This window comes from Charadrius vociferus, unplaced genomic scaffold (assembly GCF_000708025.1).
Source record: "Charadrius vociferus isolate BGI_N301 unplaced genomic scaffold, ASM70802v2 scaffold1044, whole genome shotgun sequence".
Lineage (NCBI taxonomy): Eukaryota > Metazoa > Chordata > Aves > Charadriiformes > Charadriidae > Charadrius > Charadrius vociferus.
Window position 1 is genome coordinate 1024544 of NW_009648254.1, and position 16952 is coordinate 1041495.

The 16952-nt window shown below is 56.3% G+C and overlaps 2 protein-coding genes across 3 annotated transcripts in view; both read left to right on the forward strand.

The window, feature by feature from the left end:
• Nucleotides 1-2346: 2346 nt before the first annotated feature.
• DUSP26 (dual specificity phosphatase 26 (putative)) lies at nucleotides 2347-6745 on the forward strand. Of its 2 annotated transcripts, none has more exons than XM_009884346.1 (4): nucleotides 2347-2594; nucleotides 4637-4909; nucleotides 5306-5514; nucleotides 5968-6745. In XM_009884346.1, the coding sequence occupies exons 2-4, from the start codon at nucleotides 4731-4733 to the stop codon at nucleotides 6165-6167; spliced, it is 588 nt and encodes a 195-aa protein (XP_009882648.1). In that variant the 5' UTR covers nucleotides 2347-2594; nucleotides 4637-4730; the 3' UTR covers nucleotides 6168-6745. The 2 variants fall into 2 exon arrangements, with proteins under 2 accessions (XP_009882648.1, XP_009882647.1); XM_009884345.1 differs by having other exon boundaries at nucleotides 2487-2599; nucleotides 4748-4909.
• An 8322-nt stretch (nucleotides 6746-15067) lies between these two features.
• TTI2 (TELO2 interacting protein 2) overlaps nucleotides 15068-16952 on the forward strand; it is a 6409-nt gene continuing 4524 nt past the window's right edge. The window contains exons 1-5 of the mRNA XM_009884367.1: nucleotides 15068-15177; nucleotides 16072-16117; nucleotides 16355-16396; nucleotides 16724-16803; nucleotides 16896-16949. Of these exons, the coding sequence (XP_009882669.1) occupies nucleotides 15068-15177; nucleotides 16072-16117; nucleotides 16355-16396; nucleotides 16724-16803; nucleotides 16896-16949 (332 nt within the window). The remainder of the gene's footprint in view (nucleotides 15178-16071; nucleotides 16118-16354; nucleotides 16397-16723; nucleotides 16804-16895; nucleotides 16950-16952) is intronic.

Below are 16952 nucleotides of genomic sequence, written 5' to 3' on the forward strand. Positions count from 1 at the left end.
TTATCTAAGAAGCAGTCACTGGCTTTGTTGGGGACTTCTGGCTGCTTTACAAAGCAATTCCGGTATTATTATCGGAATAAAAACATAACAACTACTAATCCTCTGTTTAAATGACCAGTAAGTTCCCTGCAGGCAATGCTCTGCCAAAACATTTATCCACCTAATTTTATTTCATGTAGTTTTTTTTAATTCAGATTTAACCTTTTGTGATGGGGGTTGTAAGCACTTCTGTTTAGAAGCGCATTTTACAGACTACTGGGAATGTAATTCCTTGGTGCAGGGGAGGGAGAGGGCCTCTGTTTGGCCGCGTTAAAGGTGTCTCGCAAAGCTGTGAGAGCACAAATTTCCTTTTAGGTCACTCGACCCCTGTTTTTCTGAGGAGCACTGCCAGGTGGAAGTGAAACGCTCGACCTTTCTGCAGGTAAGTGGACTTAAACCCTTTATTCAGGGGACAAGACAGGCTTTTCCCAAGCTTGCAGCATCACCCAGCAGTGCAGTACTGTCAGCTCAGTGAGGACAGTGAAGCCATCCCTCGCCCAGGACCTTGCTGTTGTCTGTGCCCCCTGGGAGTCTGGGCATGCAGGAGCTGGAGCAAACCGGGGAGGAAGGGGATAAATCAGGTCTCTGAGCACTGCTTCTCATGTGTTGAACAGGAGCCAAAGGGTGGGATCAGCAACTGCTCGTCACTGTCTGGGAGCAGAGGCAGCTGGCAGCAGGGCAGCCTTTCTTGAGGGCAGGAGCTTTTGGAGGCCGTGCCAGGAGAAGGGAAGGCTGCTGCTGGCCAGCCCGCGGGGCTGTACCTAGTGACTGGTTCTCTGTGCCTGGAGCTGCTGGCAATGTAGCTACCTGACCTGTCACATCTGCTGCCCCAGCGTGGCTGATGGACAGGGAGCCAGTTAGGGCTGGGCACAGTCACCCTGGGGGTATTCACACAGCAGAGCTGTTGGATAAGGAGCATTTGGGATGGATGGGGCTGGAGCCTCTGTTCCCTGAGGGTCAGGTGAGTATAGCTGGCGGGAGAGCTCATGGGGACCCCCGGGATCTGCAGCACTGAGAGCTTTGTTAGTCTTGTATCTGGGTCTCTCCTGGGACTTGTTAGCACCGGGTGAATGTTTCTGCAGGTGCAAAGGAACTGGAACAAAGTCCATCATCGGTGATACCCAGCTCCTACAGCGGCCACCAGTTACTGCTTGGGGAAAGCAGCTAAGAGCAGGGCACATTCCAAATGCCTTCCTGAGTATCTTCCAGCTCCTGGGGTGTTATCAACTTCCTAGGCCAAAGCTGCATCCAGAACTTCGTGGGAAAGCCTGAGAGATCTGAAATCCAGGTGTGTTCAAGGTCTTTTTGAACCCACGTATGCTGTTAGCCTCCAGTACAGCTCCTGACAACCCTGGCGTTTAGCTATGCACAATGCAGGGGTAAAACCAGGCCTGTGGTGTACTGAAAGGTGTGTGCTGCTTTGAGGCTGCGCTCCTGGGACCTGGGCTGCCCGTGATGGATGTTGAAAAAGCCCAGCTAAACCTCATCGCATGCACATACCGCGGTGCAGGTGGGACAGGATGCGTATCTGGTGATGCTGAGTTCATCCTTAAAGCTTCTGAGGTTGCATCCTGGGATAACCACAAGTTAAGCTGAAAACAAAACAGGAAATTTTCCAGGGTTTTAATCAAATAGCAGTGTGGGTGGCAATGCCATAAATCTTCTTAGGATGTGTCGTTTGGCCTGGAACAGCATGTTTCGATTCTTCCTCAGGTTGTTTTTCCCACCACACTCCTACTTTCTGATTTGAGTCAAACTTTTAAATTGAAAGCCAGCACTTCAAAGGGAAAAGGAGAATATTCTGCCTGGAAAATATTTAACTGAAATATTGCAGCACTTCTGAAATGAATGGTGTCATTTAGAAAATGTCAAAACAGAAAGCTTCGATCTTTTGAGTTTCCTCTTTTTTTTCTTTTTTTTTTTTTTTCCAGAAAAAAAGTAATCCCTGACTTTGACATGAATTTGTAAATAGTTTGTCATCTCACCACATACATCCTCCCCCCAGGCTTATTTTCTTAGCAAATGAAGAAAATGTCACCATGCCCTGGCTCTGCCAAAGAGACCTTAGCAAGGGGGGAGGACAAGATCAACTGTAAAAAAAAAAAAAAATGCAAAGAAGCATCCTCTAGAGATGGCTACAGATTTATGATATGGGTAATCATGTCATCAGCACCACTTTATCGGCTTTTTCTTCTCTCCTTCTCTGTGCGCCTGTGGTTTTTGGTTTGCTGGAGGAGGAGTGAGAGAAAAGCTGGCAGGAGAATTTTGATATGTTGTTGTTGGTGTTGTTTTTGTCTGCGTAGTAATGGGCACTTATGTGTGTATGTCTGTGCATGCTTGCATGCGATCTCTGCATTTGTGTCCGTCTCCCTCATTCCTCCCTTATCCATCCATGCACAGCATGATATAAACAAACCTGCCTCTGGACATGTCATGGCTTAAAATAGATGTTCATACATCAGCCTTTCTACAGCAGCGGCAGCAGCAGCAGGAAGACATGGCCGACTGGATCTGACTACAACACTCTGAGCCGAGAAATCACAGCTCTCACAAAGGTAGAGTAACGGGGTGGGCGTCTCCTTCCTCCTGCGTGTCTGTCTGTCTGTCTCTGCGGAGTGTGCGGGGCTGAGCAGCCTGCGCTCCTTCAGCGATGCCTCTTCAGAGCTCTCTCTGTGCATCTAGGCAGGCTCTGGCTGTTTCTCCCCTCCCTCCAAGCATGGCACGACTGGCAGAGGGGCTCCGGAGGCAGCCATGAGCGTGCTTGGGGCAGTGGGGTGCGAGCTCCCGGGCTTGGCTGCCAAAAAAGGGGGTACAGCCGATGCCTGTGAGGGTTCCGGGAGCCAGGAGTGCTTTGGGGTCTTGGATGCGGGGCAGTTTCTCTTCCCCTGCAGCACTTTGGGGGGGCTGGCGTGGCGGTGTGTTGGGGGTGGGATGCTGGAAGCCAGCTTTGGCCCTGAGGTTTCTAGAGCTGCACCCCAGGATAGGTGTGGATCGCTATTTTTCCAGCCAGCTGTAGCAGTAAGAGGGTCTGCTATTTGGCTAGTTACAGCCTTATACGGATGATTTAGTTGCTTTTTTCAGACCCTTCTGCTGTTTGTTTCTCAATGCTGCCTGGGGCTGGTGGCATGTGGCTGTGCTGCAGCCAAGGTCACACAAGGTTTAAGGGCCCCCGCACACGGCCATGCCGAATGCCTTCTCCAGGTGGGGTTTGCCAAGTCTGAATTCCCAGCGTGAAGGAGTCCAAAATTCATCGGGGCAGGGGAGAGGTGTCAGGGTGAGATCTGGCCCATACCCCGTGCTGGGGGAGCGCGGTGTGCTTGGTGCCAGAGACGAGCAGTGCCAGCAGCGCTGATCACCCGAGGGTGCCAGGCAGGGGCTGAGCTGCCACCCTGGAAGAGGGAGTGGGGAAGGAGACATCCACGAGTCTCTTCGGACTCCCTCTCTGAGCTCCCCCATGCCCTTGCAATGTTTTCCTCCTCCGCACATTGCCAAGAAATAGCTGGAGGCTTCTTCCTTCTGCACTGTTGGCTGCTGACCGGAGCCTGAGGCAAAATGTCAGAGCAGACAGACGTGCTCTGATCCAGCCTGGCCAGCCCAAGGTCGCTGCATTTCCCAGAGACCACTGGCCGGTGCTGAGCTGCTGCTGGGGGGCTGTGATGGGACGCTCTTTGGACACCTTCCAGGGCAGCTCAGGGCAGCAGCAATGATGGTGGGAAAGAGAATTGTATTCTCATGTAGGGGGGGTTCTGACAGTGAGGCAGCAGCAAACGAGCAGGAAAAGGCAGCTCTGACAAACCTCTGGCTGTTTACTGCTCCGCATGGGTAAGGCTGTCCGGGGAGGTTTCTTGCAGATGCGTGACAAGTATCGGCATGATCTAAAGGTTTGAGAGCAGAGTTGTGTCCTAGAGGATCCACTTTGCAAAATGAGCTTTCTCGTCCCCTGAAATTAACCCTTCCCACCCCAAACCAGTCCTAGATGTTCAAATGCAACAGCAGGACTGCTGTACTTGGAGGGGTTAATCCTGCCTCTCCCTCCCCACAGGCTTTTGTGCCTGGTCCATAGGAGGCTGGGTCCTGGCCAGACTCTGCGTGGTGCCATATGGAATCCTCCACCTGTTTGGGGGTTTCTCCTCCCCAGTCCTGGTGGCTTGCCCAGACCTGGCCGCCTTTCATTGCTTCTGATAGCAGGTTGGCAGCATCAGTTCTCGCGCTGGCATTGTCCCGCTGGCAGGCAAAGCCCCAGAGCCAGCTCAGAAGGAAGGTGGTCCTGTGTAGAACATCTCTTGCCAATGTGGCCTCAACCCAAAGTCATGGGGCTGGAGCAGAACCTCAGCCTGTGGAGACTCAGCAATCTGGCTGCCTCTCTGGCTTCGCTCACCAGCCCTGGCATCATAAACTTCTCCCCAGCAGTAATGCTTCTTGGAAGGGAGTGTGGGTGATACACTGTCTCACGCTGGGAACCACTGGGTAGCTGACTTGACACAGCCCTCTCATCAGGAAGGTGAGAACTGGCTGCTCTGGGCCAGTACTTCTACAAAAGGGATGGAGTGAGAAGTCCCCAGTTTTTCTAATGGCATCTCCACTGTTTCCATGACAGGACCGTGGGTGGCAGCAGCAGCAGAAGCGACCTCCAGGCCGCTCTCCGGCCTTCACGAACCCACAGGTATGCCTTGTGGGTCTCGGCAGCTCCAATGGCTTTCCTGTCCAGGTTCTCCAGGCATGGCACCAGGTCACCAAGCCGGGGCTCGCGGGAAGAGCGCAACAACCACCCCATCCTCAGCGTCTTTGAGCTTGAAAGGTTGCTGTACACAGGAAAGACGGCCTGTAATCATGCTGATGAGGTCTGGCCAGGACTCTACCTGGGAGATCAGTATGTATCGGAGGGCATACTGGGGCGAACTGGGGAGGGTTCGGGGTATTTTTGTGAAATGGGGAAATCTGGGAGGGGGAGGTTGGGAAAAGTGAGGGAGGGGAGGACATGGTAGGTGTGGTACATTGGGACAAAGGAAGAGGGAGGACATAAGCACGGCTGTGCAGAGAGTTCAGAGCACTGCTGGGGGGGGGACGGGGTAGGCGGAGGTGGTGTGCCCATGGAGTCAGAGATGGACTTAAAATTCAAGAATCTTAAGAATCTGGCATTTTTCCTTTGCATCCAGCTTTCTCAGATGTAAATGTTTGTCCAGGACGACCCTTACACTGTCCTTAGAAACGTTTCTTTAACTCGTCTGAACTTACGCATCTCTGCACTGTTTCTTACTCTCTGCAGAGATATAGCAGCCAACCGGCGTGAGCTGGCTCACCTGCGCATCACCCACATCCTCAACGCCTCGCACAGCAAGTGGAGGGGGGGTGCTGAGTACTATGAGGGCACGGGCATCCGCTACCTGGGCATCGAGGCCCATGACTCGCCTTCCTTTGACATGAGCCCCTACTTTTATCCTGCAGCTGACTTCATCCACCAAGCACTGAATGAAGGTCAGTGGGAAAGATTTCTGGGAGAGAAGTGGGGAGCTGGGATGGGAAGGAACTGTCCCAGGCAGATGGGAAGCTAGATTGATATCCTATTGCTAAGCATCCTAGAAAACAAAGGTGTTTCTAGTCTAGGATGGTGTCTCCTGCACTGGATCACCTCCTCCAAAGAAGGGACAGCCTAGGTGAGAGCACTGGCTCCCCAGGTCACAGCTCCAACCTGTGTCCTTAGCTGTGACTGGTCCTATTCAATCTGTTTTGGGACATCCCAATACACTGATACCCTTTGCCAAGAGAGGGACCTCAGTGTGTCACAGTCATACTATAACCTCTGACCCCGGAGGCTGCACACCTGAGCCGCAGCTCCAGGACGCACCATGGCAAACAGTCGGGTCCTCGGTAATTTTTTAATTGGGATTTTTGGTCTGCTGTGACACAGCCCCTGTGTTTCACCCCCAGGAAGGATCCTTGTGCACTGTGCTGTCGGGGTGAGCAGGTCGGCCACCTTGGTCCTCGCCTACCTCATGATCCGCCACCACATGCCCCTTGTAGAAGCCATAAAGACGGTCAAGGACCACCGCGGTATCATCCCCAACCGGGGTTTCTTGCGCCAGCTGGTCGCCCTGGACAATGCCCTGAGGCTGAAGAGGAGTGCGTGAAGGAGGATGAGAGGGGTTGTGCGGTGGGAGCGTTGTGTGTGCGGTGCTCATCTGATGCTGATGCCCGCTGAGTGGCAGAGATAGGGCTTTCCTCACGGTGCAGATGCTTGGCAGCTAGTGGGTTACATGCAACTGGCCCCTGGGCCTCCCCCTCAGGTAAGGGGTCCCCAGACATGCGAGCTATTCCTAATGGTAAAGCATAGGCCCTCAACCTGCAATCTTGCCACCTAGGTAGGCGTAACTTAGAGCCTCCTTCCCAGCCTGCTCGCTCCAAGATGCCTCCGGAGGGACTCGGCCCCATGTTTCAGGTTACTCTATCCCTGTTGGCTCCAAGAAGCCTTCAAGGCTTTGTTCTCCCACGTGGCAGATGCATTTGCCAAGCCAGTCCTGTCCCTCCCTCCCAGGAGACTGAAGCTCTGCGTGTTCCTTGTCTTGTTTCCCATTTGTTTTTGGTAAGTGTAGCAGTGTGAATTAGGTCTGGTGTGTGGGCTCAGGCAAACAGGCCTTTTGTCGTTGTGTTTGGATGTCCTCCATGCCTAGTGTTAACCTGTGAAAATAAAGCCAGTGCTAAGCAAAAAGCTTGGCCATCCCTTGTGTGCTTTGGGACAGACTTCATGTGTTCAGGCTGGGATCCGTCACAGGAGTCAGTGGGAGAGCATCACCCTGAGTGGGTTGAGATGGACCTGAGTCCTCCCAGATCCTTGGTGCAGGGGCTGAACCTGTCAGACTCCACTGGTGGCCAGTGCCTGTGCTGGGCCTCCCCGCTGTTTTCTTTTCCAGCAGTGGGGACAGAAAGGGGAGCTCCTGGTGGAAAGCAGAGCTGGGCTGGCAGTCCCCAGGGTCACCATCCATCACGAGGTGGCAATGTCGGTCTCCCAAAGGCAGGCAGGCACCAAGCCATCATCCAGGCTTGGGCTGTCCACTGGGGCCTGCGAAAACCACCTTGGCTGCTTGCAGAGGCGATGGGCGAGTCGAACCCCAGGAGGGTGGCCAGGGCCAGGAGCAAATGTCTGTGGTGGCCCATGGGTGCTGGGTGGCCCCACGGGTGCTGGGCTGGCACCCTGCCACCACTCATTGTCCGCCTGCTCTTATTATAGCCCCATTCTTCCTCCGCTTCCTGAGAACGCATGAAGCACTGCTCGGCTGCCGGCTGTATGTTGTGCTGAGATGATGTAAACACGTAGCAAGAGGAGCCCGACGGCCGCGCAGGGTGAGCCGCTTGGCTTGGGGCACACCGAGACCTGTGCTGTAGCACCCCATCACTGCTGCACCCGAGCAGTCCTGCCCTGGGGAATGCCTGCCTTCAGCTCAAGGGCAATCAGGAGAGCAAACTTTAGTTTGCAGAAGCTGTGCTGTCCTCTCTGTATGTTGCACAGCTCCTGGGCTGGGGACTCTGCTCTCAGAGGCCCCTGAGGTGCCACGGGGTGCTCAGGGCACGGCACCATCCCAGAAAGACAGCGGCAGAGAGAACAGACCGACTGCTGGCAGCGGGGCCAAGGTTACCCCAAGCAAGGGCTGCAGACACTGAGGCAAGGAGGAACGGGCGTTGGGCAACACGCAGGGGCTGGTCATGCTCTGCAGCATCGCTGGGTGCTGCTGGGACTGTTGGACATGCCAGAAGCTTCGGCGGGGGCGATTGGAGCTTGGCAAGGTCCTGAGGGGTGTAAAATGCCTCCTGTCTGATTTTGCAATTCTGCTTTGTGCTCCTTGCTGCTGCGAAGCTCCCTTTGTGCAGCCTGCTGCGAGGCGGCCCCCGAACGCAGAGCCTGGCTGTTGTTTGACAAAGCTGGGATCAGGGAGGCTCTGGGCACGAGGACAGGTTGTGTTTGGAGGATCAGCAAACTAATCCAGGGAGCGAAATCACTGACAGAGCCCGTGGTGTGCTGTACCTCACTGTGCTTGCAGCGGCTGAGCTGCTGTGTTGGGAGATCAAAGCGCAGCGTGGGGAAGTACCCCGATTTCAGGAGGTCTGTCAGGCAGAAACCTGCCTGATCCTGGGAGCTATTGGTGGAGAAGCACACACAGAGTCCACGATACTGTCATCCCTGACACGGGGCACGTGGGGGCACACGGAGCCATTTCACAGCCCCACACTGCCAATCCTGCTGCCCTCGTGGTCACTGGTCACCTGCAGGATCCACAGTTTGGATGAAGACGCTGATTGTGTCTAAAACCATCCCCTGCACAAGACTGAGAGCCACCAGGAGCTCAGTGCCTGCCAGGAGGTTCCCCCAAAGGGCTGGTGCATACCCAAGGACGGGCTGGGCTCCAGCCAGGAGGCATGTGAGGCAGGTAATGCAAACTTGGGTCATGTGCAGAGCATTTCTGCTGGATGTTGGGGCTGTATTTGAGCAGAGCCCCTTGCCTGTGCATGCTTCATGGGAACACATGTGGCAGAAAGGTGCATCGTGGGCATGTGTACCATGGGGACGTGTGTGGGGGGGAATGAGGATCATGAGAGACTTGAGAGGTGGAGCTTTGTGAACCTCATGAAGTTCAACAAGGCAAAATGCAGGGTTCTGCACATGGGCTGGGGCAATCCCCAGCACAAATCCAGGTGGGGCCGAGAATGGATGGAGAGCAGCCCTGAGGAGGATGATTTGGGGGTGTTGGTGGATGAGAAGCTCCCCGTGAGCCAGCAATGTGCGCTGGCAGCCCAGAAAGCCCCCAGCATCCCAGACTGCATCCCCAGCAGCGTGGCCAGCAGGGCGAGGGGGGATTGTGCCCCTCTGCTGCGCTCTGCTCTGGGGAGACCCCCCTGCAGTGCTGCCTCCAGCTCGGGGGGTCCCACCAGCAGAAGGACACGGAGCTGTTGGAGCGGGGCCAGAGGAGGCCTTCTCCCTCCTTCTCCCTCCTTCTCCCTCCTTCTCCCTCCTTCTCCCTCCTTCTCCCTCCTTCTCCCTCCTTCTCCCTCCTTCTCCCTCCTTCTCCCTCCTTCTCCCTCCTTCTCCCTCCTTCTCCCTCCTTCTCCCTCCTTCTCCCTCCTTCTCCCTCCTTCTCCCTCCTTCTCCCTCCTTCTCCCTCCTTCTCCCTCCTTCTCCCTCCTTCTCCCTCCTTCTCCCTCCTTCTCCCTCCTTCTCCCTCCTTCTCCCTCCTTCTCCCTCCTTCTCCCTCCTTCTCCCTCCTTCTCCCTCCTTCTCCCTCCTTCTCCCTCCTTCTCCCTCCTTCTCCCTCCTTCTCCCTCCTTCTCCCTCCTTCTCCCTCCTTCTCCCTCCTTCTCCCTCCTTCTCCCTCCTTCTCCCTCCTTCTCCCTCCTTCTCCCTCCTTCTCCCTCCTTCTCCCTCCTTCTCCCTCCTTCTCCCTCCTTCTCCCTCCTTCTCCCTCCTTCTCCCTCCTTCTCCCTCCTTCTCCCTCCTTCTCCCTCCTTCTCCCTCCTTCTCCCTCCTTCTCCCTCCTTCTCCCTCCTTCTCCCTCCTTCTCCCTCCTTCTCCCTCCTTCTCCCTCCTTCTCCCTCCTTCTCCCTCCTTCTCCCTCCTTCTCCCTCCTTCTCCCTCCTTCTCCCTCCTTCTCCCTCCTTCTCCCTCCTTCTCCCTCCTTCTCCCTCCTTCTCCCTCCTTCTCCCTCCTTCTCCCTCCTTCTCCCTCCTTCTCCCTCCTTCTCCCTCCTTCTCCCTCCTTCTCCCTCCTTCTCCCTCCTTCTCCCTCCTTCTCCCTCCTTCTCCCTCCTTCTCCCTCCTTCTCCCTCCTTCTCCCTCCTTCTCCCTCCTTCTCCCTCCTTCTCCCTCCTTCTCCCTCCTTCTCCCTCCTTCTCCCTCCTTCTCCCTCCTTCTCCCTCCTTCTCCCTCCTTCTCCCTCCTTCTCCCTCCTTCTCCCTCCTTCTCCCTCCTTCTCCCTCCTTCTCCCTCCTTCTCCCTCCTTCTCCCTCCTTCTCCCTCCTTCTCCCTCCTTCTCCCTCCTTCTCCCTCCTTCTCCCTCCTTCTCCCTCCTTCTCCCTCCTTCTCCCTCCTTCTCCCTCCTTCTCCCTCCTTCTCCCTCCTTCTCCCTCCTTCTCCCCCCTTCTCCCCCCTTCTCCCCCCTTCATGTCTCCGCCGAAGTGGAATAAACTTATTTTTAAAGGGCCCCAGACGCAGTCCCGGCTCCTCGCTCGGCTCCTCGCTCTGCCGTTTCGCTGTCAGAAATGCTCAGGAACGTGGAACCGAGTTTGCACATGTTGAGGGGTGGTTGGGGGTTTTTTTTTGTTTAAATGAGAAGTGGTTTATTTTTATGACTAAGTAGTTGAGAAGCTGTGCTGGGAATTCCACCATCAAAGCCCTGCCTGGGCAGCAAAGGCTGGGTTATTTTAATTTATGAAAGGGTTACAGCCTTTGAAGCTAAATATAATGCAACCAGTGGCTTCCTGTCCTGTAACACATACCTTGTGTGCTCTTGTGCCACGCGGGGGATAGGCAGCCCCCGGTCCTGCAAGCACTCAGCCCGAGACATGTGGTGAGTGCGCGTCTCTCCGTTAAACGGGGTACGTGTAAATGCTCCACAGCAGAAAATGCCAACGTGGTTGCGTTAAAGAAACATCCTAAATAAGAGAGACTTTGCTTTGTGATGCTCTGAGCAGCCGCGGCTCTCCTCAGCTTCCCAAGGCACGGGCTTTGGGAAACTCCGTGCACAGAGCCCAGCCTTGTTCAAAGGCCGAGCCGTGGGCATCGGAGTCGTGTGTTCTGGCTTTAAGCCCTGAGCTCACGAATACTCAAATCAGCAGAGTCTGGTAAAACTGCTTATCTGGACCTTGGCAGAATCGGGGCCATTGGTGTAAACAAGTCTGAGACCCAGTAAAGAAATCACATTTTCAACCTAAATAGGTACGGTCAAGATACTGTAACAGACGGCGTACACTGCCCTGCCTTGGCGTTTCGGCTCCTCTTCTGCATCGCAGTTTTTCCTCCTGTTGCCCGGCTGTAGCTGGGGGCACTCTGCAGTCCCCGGGCACGGGCCGGGTCACTGATTTGGAGGGGCACTGGCGATCCCCCATGGAGAACTGCTCGGCTTAGGGGCAGCTTTTGCAGGAAGCCTATTCCAGCATCACAGCAAAAATTATATGGAAGCTGCATTCAATTTTCTGATTCAAAGCCCACAGCTTTTGTGTGGGAGTAGAAAGAATGGTTTTATTTAATGACCTGCTGAGTTTTCCATTTGTTTTATTGGAACAAGAATTGGGGTGAGGGAGAAGCTCTGCTCAGCAAAACCCCCCGTGCCTGCACAGCATGGGCAGAAACTTGTGTCCGTCCTGACTTGAAATGCTGCAAAATACTGCAAAGTGTGGTTTGCAGAGGGCCAAACCACACAGCGTGGCCGGAGCAGGAGGGTCGGTGTTTGCAGAGGTGCTGGCCAGGCTGTTTAGTGGGGTGGTGGTGGTTAAATCATGCTGTGGGGGTTGGGAGGGAGGAGCAGGGCTCGGGTCACCCCGTTTGGCAGCTCAGCTTGCGGTGGGGTCGAACTGAACCCTCGGTGCTTCTGCTTCTGCCCGCAAAGGGGAGGGTTTGCAGTTTGCATGAGAAACCACTTTGCTGGCCAGATGAGCCACCTCCTTCTTCTGCGCATCCGTCTTGTAGTGAGGAGGGTCCCGAGAGCCGGTGCGTGTCTGTAGGTACTTCCCCAGATGTCTAGTCACCCCTTTTTTCTCATTTTTCAATTAAATAATTATTCCAGCGCACTGCCTTCAGGGATTCTGGTTTCAGGTACAAAACCAGTAGACTTAAGCTGGTGAAATGGGTTGTTTCGGTTTGGGTTTGGTGCCCATCAGGTCTTCATTTCACGTTGGTTGGAACCAGATTGGATCCATTCCCCTTGAACTAAAAATACGGCCGCCTTTGTCAGGCGAAGGGGTTTGCGCTAATCAAAACCATCGTGCAGCCGAGGCGCCCACCGCGTCGATGGGCTCTGGTGGGGAGGAGCGGGAGGGAAAGGGGCCGCCCAGCGTCTGGAGGACCTCGCTTTTCCCATTGCCTTGCGGAGACCCGCTGCTCGAGGGCTCGTCCTGGTGGGACCTTCTCATCTTGGCCGAGCCGATGGCTGTTCCCCGATGGGGAAAGGGCACTTCCCCGGAGCCGCGCTCGCTTTTCGGCGCCGCAGCCTGGAGCTCATGAATTCTGGAAAGCCTATTTAACGGGAATGAGCCTTGCTAAGCTGGTGAGTCTAAAATTAGCCTTGCCAGCTGTGTTGCGGCTGGCGGGGACATGTTAGACCGGCTCCTCTCTGCTTCCTTCAGTACGGGGTGGCAAGTTACAGCGTCTCTCGTTCCACCTCAGTTTTTTCCCCGCTGCTGGTGCGAGTGCTCCTCTCTTGGCACCCACATGGCTTTTACACACAGCGATTGCCACCTGGGGGGAATTTGGGCTTCTAACGTGGGGCAGTGCTGAGTGAGCAGCTTGCAGGGTTGGGGAATAGGATTTCTGCCCCATGGGATGGGGTGCGGAGCGCAGGGACCACGGGGACAACCCCTTGCAGAGGTGTGGGTGTGATGTTCAGGGGTTTGTACGCTGCGTTTTGACTCCTTCAGAATGAGTGCAGAGGGATGCGCCGGGCGGGGGGGGGGGGAGCCTGGCATCAGCGGGGGCTGTCATCCCCGGGGATCCGGCTTGAGCAGAGCAAAGCGCTCGCCGTGGGCGGCAGCAGTGTTTCAGGCCCCTCTCCCCTTGCTGAAACTGGGATTTGGGCTGTTTCTGCCACCACAGCCCTCGTGGCACGGAGGGGAACGGCTGGGGCTTTTCTGCAGATTCTTGGAATAGCGCTCAGTTTGAAATACACATTATTGCCTTACTTGTGACCCATCGTTGTTGCCATAACCCGCTGCTCTCTGTTTGCCCAGCTTCCAACGAGGCTTCCTCCGTCCATCACCAGCTGCTCTGCTGCCTCTGTCTCACCACCGCGCGCACCAGCATTACCTCATTTACTTGCTCAATGGCTTTTTTAAGAGCTGATAGACTTTTTTTTTCCTTTTTGGTGAGCATTTCTCAATCATTTCCAGCAGGGAAATAGAAAAAAAAAAATTAAAATAACCTTTCCTATTGTCTTTTCCTGCACCTGGTGGTCTCAAGAGCAGAAGGGTGGGAGAGCAGGACCTGACAAACAAATCCTCCCATTCTCGCTCTGTCGATGAGGTGGCTGATGAATTGTCTCTGGCAATTACAGGAGGTAAAGATCAGCAAGTGGCTCTGCCCTATGTAGCAGGAAAACCCCATTTCCTGCGGTCCAGACTCTCGTCTGGTGCTCGCTCTGGCTGCACAGCCACAAACTGCCGTCCCCGGAGCCGAGTGCTTTGGCCATCGCACCGATGGGGTATGTCAATTCAAAACACACGGCAAAGCGGATACCTGACAAAGTGCCGGGACGGCTGCGCTGCCGGGAGCACCGCCGGCACGTGGCACCCTGCGAGGTCCGCGAGTGCTCCCTCCCCCAGCCGAGGGGAGCCGGCGCTGGCTGTGCCGCGGTTGTGCTGTGGTTTACAGCGTGGAAGATCTCTGAGCTCGCTGACACCGTAGCATCGCTTTTCCTAGTTGGCAAGACTTGCTCGGCCTCCCGCACCCGGTGTGTTGCAGACACTGCTTTATTAGACCGAAGCTGGTCCGTGCTTTCCCCGGGGAGCTGCGTTCAGCCGCCCGGCTCTGCCCATGGGCACAGCTCCCGGCCCCAGCGCTGTGGCGAGACCGGGAATAACTGGGAATTGAGTGTCCCAGGGCAGGATCTCACCCCAGCGGTGCCGCCTGCCCATCCTGTTCTGACTCCCCTTCCTCCGCAGATGTCCTGGGCCCCTCTCGAGCACATGCCGCTGCCTTCTGTCCCCATTGCAGCGGGGAGGGAACCAGACAGACCAAACCTGGGATCTCGCCGCTTGTGCAGAGGTTTCCATGAAGGATTTTAGTGGGTTGTAATTAAACCCAGAAGGGTTTCTGTAGGAGCTTTTTGATGAGATTGCGCAGCGCGGGAACAGAGGGGCGGAAGGGGCGGGGGGAGATGCTCTGCGGAGCACAGATGGGGCTGGGGGGCTGCTCTCCTTCAAAGTCCCGTCTGAGCGAGATCTGATGAGAAATCAAAGCTCCAGCTCTTGTGGGGTCAGCATGATTTCAAGACCATAAAAAGCGGTGCTTGTTTAGTGCCAGAGCCTGACTCTGTGTCAGCCCCCCGCAGAGGCAGCTGCAGTGGGGCTGCTCTTTCTGTGCCTTCCCCCCTCGGTGCCGTGGGGACCCTCCTGGGGTGGCTGTGCTGTCACCGGCTCTGCGTGACACTTTCCTCTGCATTTCCCCTGTGGTGCCAGACTTGCAGCGAGACACGGTGGCCCAGGCAGCGGTGCGTGGCTGGTGTGTAGCCGGCACCCACATTTTTTGCTTGGAAAAGGGGATTCAGTCACTGTGGTGGCAAATGTGCTCCTGCACAGCCCCGGCGCTTCTCCCAGCACGGAGGACGAACCCACCACTTGCCATTTCTGGCTCCCACAGAGCAATGACAGATGCCAACTGTTCTTGTTTTTCAAGCTCTTTATTTTTGCTCTGTCCTTCCCTAAATCCCCTTCCAGCCTCCCTGCATTTCTCTGGAGATGAAAGCACGGGGCCTCCTTTCCTCCCCGACGCCTGGGTTCTGCCTGGGCTATGTTTCTGCTGCTGGAGAAGGGGTTTGTGTCTGTAGAAACGTAGCGGTCTCTCCTGCCTGTGCCGCGCTGGGCTGCTCCAAGGGGCTGCTGCTATTCCTGGGGAGGTCTCCAATTCACGGGCCACGAGACGATGTCTTGGCCGTGGTTTCTGCCCACTTTGCAAATACCAGAGGGGACAAAGTCAGCCCAGGCTCTCTCCACACTTACAGCATGTCTTCTTCACCTCTTTTTCCCCTTCTTCCGTCCTAAACACTGAGTTTTCTCTTCCCCCCAAAGGGTGCTCCTGCAGTCTGGGGCTGATTCACACCAGTAGACCCTGCACGATGCCTCCCGTCACGTTCCAGGACCTGCCACTGAACATCTACATGGTTATTTTTGGCACCGGCATCTTCGTCTTCGTGCTCAGCCTCATCTTCTGCTGCTACTTCATCAGGTGAGCTGGGGGCGGCTGTGGCAGTGGGTCGGCATCCTCGGGACACCCCCAGTCCTTTTGTCCCATGACACGGGAACTGCTCGCCACGAGGATCTGCCCTGAGGAGCGGGGTCGGCTGCCCGCTGTGCTCCAGCCGGGCGCAATTGTGGTCCCTGCAGTCCCCCGCGGCCGGAGCAGGGCAGGAAACGCAGGAAGGGGCTCTTGTTTTTCAGGGGACCACGCGGAGGGCCGCATTGTGTTGGGCAGGGAAGGAGCAGTGCCGCGCGGGAGAGGATGTGTCTTTACATTACACTCCCTGCTCAGGGAGGGCTATTTTTAAACCCAAAGCCGAGGCAGCAGCTGGTGTGTTTCTGCAGGGCCCGGGTGGCTCAGTCCTTCCCCTGGGGATGCCCCAGCTCCGCTGGTGTCCTGTGCATCTCTCAGCCATGTTTGGGACTGTAGAAGCACTTCTCGATGCCTCGCTTGGAGGAGAAGCTCGGCTATGAGCAGTCCCCTTCTCCCCATGTCTTGCTGGGTTTCTCTGCCAGGCAGTGTTCCCCGGCGCCCTCGCCCCAGCCAAGGTCACAGCAGGGCCAGGAGCTGCCGGCAGGCGAGTGCTGGAAATACGGCGTTTCCTGCACCGCGAACGACTTCCTAAGGCAAACAATCGGGGCTGCAGGCTCTTATCGCTCCCCGCTGCCGATTCCTGCCGGCGCTGGGGGGGACACGGGGCCCTGTGGCGCTGCTCTGCCCGGGGCACGGCAGACCTGGAGCTGCTTATCCCTAAATCCTGGTTGGGAAGGGCGCATCCCCCTGATTTCGGGTGCCTCCCAAATATTTTTGCCCACACTCTTCAGACCTGACCCTTGAGGATGCTGTAAAACTGACAGTGCCTTTTTCTTTCCTCCTCTCCAGCAAACTGCGGCACCAGGCTCAGAGCGAGCGGTTCGGGTACAAGGAGGTAACGCGATGGTTGTTTTCTGCATGTACCTGAGCGGGAGGTGGGCGCAGGTTGGGGGGGACACAGTGGGGACTGATGCTGCTTGTCCCCAGCTGAGCTGAGGGACTCAAAATCAGCGTGACAGGACACACTGCCCGCAGTCCCCAGGCTCGACCTGCCCGGCTCAGTTCAGCTCCCATTGGGGCTTCTGGCAAAATCCCTCCTGCTGTTCATTCCTCTCCCTCCTTTTCTCCTCAGGTGGTTCTGAAAGGCGATGCACGGAGGCTCAACGTGCACGGGGTGAGCGGCACCGCCTCTGGGTCGGGATGGATTTGGGACTAATGGGGACGATACTCTGGGGCACATCCCCTCTGCTCCGTGGGGTCGGAGGGGCTCACAGGCAGATGAGGATGTGCATGGCTGGGAATGGGGAGGGAAACCCCCTCCATGGGGGCGTTTGCAGAACTGGGCTGAACTCCCAGCTGGAAATACCCGGGAAGAGGCACCGCAGTGGTGGGATTCCCTCGGCTGTGGCGTTCCTGGTGGGAGCAGGACCATGGGTGGGCGTTGCGCTGGGTGCCACGCATTCGCCCCCACCCTCACCCTCCGTCTCGCCTCCCGCAGCAGACCTGTGCCGTCTGCCTGGAAGATTTTAAGGTGAAGGAGGAGCTGGGGGTGCTGCCGTGCCAGCACGCCTTCCACAGAAAGTGAGTATCGGCCGGGGCAGCCAGCGGAGGGACGCGGGAGGGGTTTTTTTCCCCGGCGGGGACATGCATCCTCCTGACTTTCTGCCCCGCAGGTGCCTGGTGAAGTGGCTGGAGGGGCCCTGCGGTTGCCCCATGTGCAACCACACCAC